This window comes from Alligator sinensis, unplaced genomic scaffold (assembly GCF_000455745.1).
Source record: "Alligator sinensis unplaced genomic scaffold, ASM45574v1 scaffold104_1, whole genome shotgun sequence".
NCBI lineage: Eukaryota > Metazoa > Chordata > Crocodylia > Alligatoridae > Alligator > Alligator sinensis.
The window spans coordinates 3,920,982-3,928,122 of record NW_005841867.1 but is presented as its reverse complement, the minus strand read 5'-3'; the positions used below and the strand labels follow the sequence as shown (position 1 = coordinate 3,928,122).

Sequence of the window (7,141 nt, the reverse complement as noted above, 5' to 3'; positions counted from 1 at the left end):
TCATCCTCTGGACGCTGCTGGGCAACGCGCTGGTGTGCGCGGCCATCGTCCGCTGCCGGCACCTGCGGGCCAAAGTCACCAGCATCTTCATCGTGTCCCTGGCCGTGTCCGACCTGCTGGTGGCCCTGCTCGTCATGCCCTGGAAGGCGGCGGCCGAGGTGGCCGGCTACTGGCCCTTCGGGGCGTTCTGCAGCGTCTGGGTGGCCTTCGACATCATGTGCTCCACCGCCTCCATCCTGAACCTGTGCGTCATCAGCGTGGACCGCTACTGGGCCATCTCCAGCCCCTTCCGCTACGAGAGGAAGATGACCCCCCGCGTGGCCTTGGTGATGATCGGCGGGGCCTGGGCCCTGTCCGTGCTCATCTCCTTCATCCCCGTCCAGCTCAACTGGCACAAAGGCAGGGAGGCTGGTGGCGGGCCTGGCACTGCAGCCACCTGGGCAGGGGATGCCGGCGCCACCTGGGCGGCCACGGCGGGGCTGGGACCCTCCGCAGGAACCCCCCGCGGCAACGAGACCCTCGGGGAGGCATCGGAGAGCTGCGATTCCAGCCTCAACAGGACCTACGCCATCTCCTCCTCCCTCATCAGCTTTTATATCCCTGTGGCCATCATGATTGTGACCTACACACGGATCTACCAGATTGCCCAGGTGCAGATCCGCCGGATCTCCTCTCTCGAGAGGGCAGCCGAGCACGCGCAGAGCTGCCGGAGCAACCACATCGACTGCCAGCACCATGCCAGCCTCAAGAGCTCCATCAGGAAAGAGACCAAGGTCTTGAAGACCCTCTCGGTCATCATGGGAGTCTTTGTCTGCTGCTGGCTGCCCTTCTTCATCCTCAACTGCATGGTCCCCTTCTGCGAGAGCCCACGTAGCGACCCACAGGCCGGCCTTCCCTGCGTCAGCGAGACCACCTTCAATATCTTTGTCTGGTTTGGCTGGGCTAACTCATCTCTCAATCCCATCATCTATGCTTTCAATGCTGACTTTAGGAAGGTCTTCTCCAACCTCCTGGGGTGTAGCCAGTTTTGCTCTAGCACTCCAGTAGAGACAGTCAATATAAGCAACGAGCTCATCTCTTACAACCAGGACACCATTTTCCATAAGGAGATAGTGACTGCCTATGTGAACATGATCCCTAATGTGGTTGACTGTGAGGATGACCCAGAGGACCACTTTGACAGGATGTCCCAGATCTCTCCTGAGCATGAGGTTGCTACCGACTCAGTGTGTGATCTGGACTGTGAGGGGGAGATCTCACTAGACAAAATCACACCTTTCACCCCAAATGGTTTACATTAAACTGCATTCTGCCCTCTCTGAGTTTACTGGATTGTACAACAGAATACACAGAATGAAAAGACTGCTTGGCTCTAAGCTGTAGTTTGGTCAGTCTGTTCACTCTAAATTCACATTATGTGTCTAGCACTTACAGGGCTTAGAAGCTGCCTTGGAGAAAGTGGAGAAAACAAATGTAATTTGACATCTCTCATGCAGAGAGAGAACCAGGAACATGTGCCAAATGAGAAACTGGGGTGTAACTACAGTTACTAAATGTTTATAAAATGTTTTGAGCATGGGAAGTGAGCTCTTAAGTGCTAGGTATTGCGACATTTAAAAAAAGGGACAGATAAGGTAACTGACACTTTCAATGAAAACAAAAATTCTCCTGGGCAGTTGTGCGTTCAGTTCCTGTGTTTGAATTTTATCTGGAGCTAGGGGAAGGGGGGTTGGTTTGTGTGATTATGTAAATGTGTCTTTCTGTTGCTGCCAGAAGAGTTTCTGTGTAATTTGTATTTTCCTCGGTGGCATTATTGCCTATGATATCCTTACCATGTTCCCACAGATGAATAAATATGAGTTATATTGATCAAGGGGTTATTATCTTTCATTCATCAGCTTGAAAGATTTACAATGGGTACTCAAACTTTAGCATCGTATTTGAATGATAAGAGTGATTAACTACTAAACCCTGTTATTTTGCTAGCAGACTACAAGCTACATGGAAATGCACTTCTTGAATCAAAGAGGTGTTCGTGGGAACAATTAATTTAAGCTAGCTCTATCAGATGCTTCTATTCAGAACTAGATTTGTGCCTTTGATTTTTATTCCCTTCTTACTAAGTATCATGGATGGCCCATATCATGATTATTTGTGTTTTTTCTGTAGCTAAATTATTAAATAGGTATACTGTACTTAGAAAGCATTACATTTTTTCTCAATTCTATAAGCTGAATTGGCTTTTAAAGCAATGCTATTAATAATAAATATCTCTTCACGGTGTTCACAAAACTGTGAACACTATTATTTGTGTTATAATTGTAATAGCTATTTTATAAAATGATAGCAATAATCAATCATTCCCCATGTTTCTAGGAGGTTTTATAGTTGCAGTGAGCTGTCTCAAAAAATCTAGAGACAGAAAAAAATGCTGTCATATTTTAACCATTTTAAGCATAAATATTCTGTTTCACTGGATCTTTATTCATACTTTTAAAAAGTTAAAGGCATTGACTGAGATCCAGGTTCCAGTAGGGATTTAAATACAGATTTTGAAAAAAAAAAGATATTGTATTATTTTCATGAAACTTTAATTTTCTTAAAGCATTGCAAGTAAAATGGAATGGTATTATTTTAGAAACGGTCCAAAGCATTTCAGATCAGAAAGTGAGTTATTACTTAGTGAATCAGTTGTTCCAATTACATTTTCAAAGAAAGTAAATGAAATACCAAAATGTAATTTCAAGCATTGGCTGTATCTTATGAATATAATTTTGAATAGGTTTGTGTCTTTCCGAGAGTATCATGTCGCTACTCATTTGCCAGTACAACTCAAGTTGCAGTGGACCTGATCTTACAACCCTTATTTGGGCAGCAGTCCCTTTAAAACTGGTAATTTTGTTTAGCAAGGATTAAAATTAGATACCAAAGAGACTTGGACTTGTCAGTGCTGAGTATTGTGACACCTAACTTCTGGGCACACAGAATGTAATCTCCAGCCCTGAATTAAGCACCTGAACTCCCTATATAATGCATGGGGAGATATGGATACTTTAAAATGGAGTTACCAACATTGACTGGAAAGCTGCTAGGATAGCTGACAAGAAATGCTAAATAGTTGGATATGTCTGAATCGTGTTCCTTTTGGTGTGTGTTGTGGGGGAGCTTCAGTGCTTAATATTGGGATGCAGGGAGGTGCCTAATCTATTTTGGGTTCTGCCCTGAACCTCCTCCTGGAGTTATGCACCTAAGCTCTTTTTATCAAAAAAACCTTATGAAGGGTTACTTTCTTGTTACACAGAATCAATTCCACCTTCAACTTCTTTTTCTCCCCTCCTCCTCCTCCTCCTCCTGCATCTGTGTTTTTGTACAAAATTTATTGTTGCCACTTTCTGTTCTGCACCATCTGATCCCTTAGGTTTGTATTTCCATAGCTCAGAGCATGCCTGTTTGGGCCTTCTTGTGGAAGCAAGAATGCTAAATTTGTGGATCCTGAGAGGTGCTGAGCTGCTAACTCCTGGGAATACTGAGTTTATGTGCAGATCCTAAGTTTAGATACCTTGGGAACTTTACTGGTAAAAACTTACCAGAGCCTGTGGGGTTAGGTGGTAGCTGAGCAGAGGGTTGAGATGGTCAAAATGGCTTACGTGTGCTGAAAGTCTGTTTATGTCCCAGTGCTGATCTGTCCTGATCACTCCTAGACTTTGCCTATGTATGCAGTATATTTTTTATGTGTAGTATTTGATGTTAAATGGTTATATAGAAGTTATGTGTTTTGTTTTAGTTTCTCCTTTGTCTATTAAGGGGGAGATCTACTGTGTATCTTCTTGGCTGCTGCTTGCAAATTTCAATGAATATCCTCTGTTACCTACCCTTGAATTAGAGCATTATAGATGTGGTTTAGGGGAACTTTGGAAAAAAATATTTTTTTGCATGTAGTCAGCATCAGTCAACTCCTGGGTTTATACCAGGGGGTACAAATACAGTAGTGTAACTGAGGACAGACACAAAAGCTGATGTTGCTGGATGGCAGTGGATCTCATTGTCGCAGTCTGCAAGGCAGGAGCAGGCTCTGCCCTGGGCACTGTGTGGCTACCATGGGCACGAAGTCATGCTGCTATGCCTCTGTACAAATACCTCTTCATTAAAGGTCCCTTACTGAAGCATCTCTTCTACCACAGATTCAATTATAATATAATCATAATGGGTTCCACTTGTTAAATAATGCCCAGAATAAAATTCACTTCCCCATATGAAATCAAGAGTAACGTGGTTGGAATTGTTAAGTGGTGAGGATAGAGTGAAATATTCTCCCAACTAGGAGCTGAATTTTAGCATCTTTTCTTTTGATCTGTTGGGCACATGGGTTTATGCAATTTGGGGGTCACTGGATCCATATAAACCGGATGGTTAAAGCACTCCACTGAGAAGAGAGGAGTCATTGGCTCTGGTCCCTGCTTCCAGCACAGAAAAAGTCCTAGGAAAGAGAGAGTGGAATCCCCCAGGACTGCTCTAACCAGAATTGCTTTATTTTTGCTTTCTCCTCCTAATCTAGTGGAGCATGAATTCTCTTCTACACAGTGGCACACCTTCCAAAGGAGAAGTGGAGAGCAAATACCTATCACCCCAAAATGGCCAGTAGCCTCATGCTTAGAGCATTCTCAGGGCAGAAAGATGTGGTTTGGAAGCCTTTCAGACTAAAGATAGCATTGAACCCAGGTCTACAACTTGCTGAATGCATGTTCTAACCACTAAGCTATTATGGAGGAAAAGGCCATTAGCACTTTCCCTCCTGTTTAAGGAAAGTGCATCTTGCTCAGTTCTTTCAAGAGGCAAATGTAGACCCTTATCTGTGGAGAAAGTACAGTTATAGATACTAAGTGGATGAAGGCACCTTTTTGCAGCCCTGGTTGTAACTGAGGAAGCTAAGCTGCAGAGAGGGTCAGGATTTCAGATATGTGCCTCTCTTCATAGTTTCTTTTTGGTTAGTCTTAGGGCAGGCATTGTCAATTGGGGATACATGTACCCCTAGGGATAGCTGGAAAGGTCCTAGGGGGTACGTGCAGCCAGGCAGGGATGGAGCACTGCCACCCACCACCCAGCGCTGCTGTCTCCCAGAAGCAGGGCCAGGGTGTGGGGGCAAGGGCGGCAGTGCCCCTCTGCAGGGCATGCAGGTGCCGCCCAGCCAGTCAGATGTGGGGGGGAGAGGGGAGCTCGCACATGGCAGCTACTGATGCCATCAACCGCCCTGTATCACCACTGCCACCCACCTCCCTGCACTGCCACCGTGCTTTCCCATGGCCAGTCACACATGCGACTCTGTGGGCTGCTGATGGGCAGCGCATGATTGGCCAGGTGCGAGGCCCATCTGCAGCCCACGGAGCCCCATGTGTGACTGGCCATGGGAAAGCAGGGCACAGCAGCGGTGTGGGGTGTGGGGAGGTGGGTGGCAGCAGTAGCTGCTGCATGCAAACCCTCCCACCCTGCTCGGTGTCCAGCTGCCACCACCAGAAGGGGTACACTTCTTAAAAAAGGTTGAAACCCCCCCTCTAAGGGGACCGCCATGCTGCCTGTTTTGGAGTCTGTTCTGTGGTGCCTAGCACTCTCATTACACTGTTTAAGGAGCTTAAATGCCTAACACAGGGTCCGGGTGGTGGGGGGCAGATATCTAAAAATTGGGCACTACAATAACTAACTTTTAGGCACTGGAGTCCCCTTTGTGTGGGCACCTGGAGCAGGTGTCTATTCTACATTTTTAAGTTGTGAGAGGCAGACAAATTTATCAAGAGGGTCACTTGATTTTTTAAGCGGCATTCTTAAAAGCACTCATTATTTGCCTTACTCTCATCCCATTGAAGTTTATTATTAAGTTCCCATTGACTTCAATTAGAAATAAATTAGGCCCAAAAGAAATCCTTTTGACCATTCCAGCTTCCATTACAAATTTTTACTTCAGGCAGTGGCTGTACATACTGTATCTTTTTGTTGTTCCACATCTACGCTAGCTGTTGCAGAATAATTATTTGTCCTCAGAGGTGGAAAATGTTTTATGACCTAAGCTTTGCCTGGATCAGATTCTGGACTGGAAGACTGCACTGAGGTCAATTTAACTCTTGTGGTTTTGCCATGCTCATAGTTGGCATTGATACCAATGTGGTGGTGGTGAAGTTGTCCTCTTTCTGAGCATGGAAATATTAGAAAAAAGGTCCATTTCTACCTTGAGAGAGAAAAGTCACCATTTCTGCCAGAGGTCTCAACTTTGCCCCATGGGTCTGAAAGGATGATTTTTACCTTTCTATTTAATAACAATTTACTGCTTTGATGTGGCTGGATTATTTATCGCTCACATGGCTGTTGTTTTCAGAGTTAATAGAAGAATTTCAGTTCTGATGGCATGCTCATTGGAAAGTGAGAGAGTATTTTGATAAGACTGTTCCAAGAAAACATTGGTTTAATCAGTTTTTTGCAGATAAATTTGCAACCCTGCTTCTTAGTCTCCCTTGCCCTTCTATGGCATGGCAAGCAAGAAAGATGATTGTTACAAATCCTTCTAGTATCATTCCAGAAGGCAACTGTCCGTGTGTTTTTAAGGCTTACTTTAGAATTCCCAAATTGGATCTTTTAACTCTGGGTTGGTTGAATTTTTTGTCCTTTTGCACTTTAAATGTGACTGTATGAAATAATCTGAATGTACAATACAGTGTGACTTTGAGTCATCCTCACTTAGTAATCTGTTTGAGACTGGTAGCTAAACTTAAAGATCTCCTGTTTATTTTCATTTTTATCTTGTGTAACTATGATTTAGTACCACTCAGTAAACAATATTGCGTAATGCTTGTAAAGCATAAATTGCCATTGCACCAACTTCACTCAAATAATCAGGTCTTTAATTATGGCCAGATGCAAAGGATTGTATAAGGTTAAGTTGAAAGAAGGGTCAATAACTCATCAGTGCAATATGTTTTCTGTTAAATGAAGTTATTATGATGGCTTATTTCATAACATAAAAGAACAAAGTATGTGAAGATCTTGTTAACTTTTAAATTGTTGTGATAATATAGATGTGCACCATTTTATGTAAAATGCAGCAGACCACCATAAATACTGATTTTATACTCAAATCCCTAAGGAGTTTTTGCTA

At 44.0% G+C, this 7,141-nt stretch overlaps 1 protein-coding gene across 1 annotated transcript; it reads left to right on the top strand.

The window, feature by feature from the left end:
- Positions 1–6: 6 nt before the first annotated feature.
- On the top strand, positions 7–1,979 carry DRD5 (dopamine receptor D5). Its single transcript, XM_006016787.2, has one exon. It carries the CDS (start codon positions 135–137, stop codon positions 1,299–1,301), a length of 1,167 nt encoding a protein of 388 aa, XP_006016849.2. The 5' UTR covers positions 7–134; the 3' UTR covers positions 1,302–1,979.
- Positions 1,980–7,141: the final 5,162 nt, after the last annotated feature.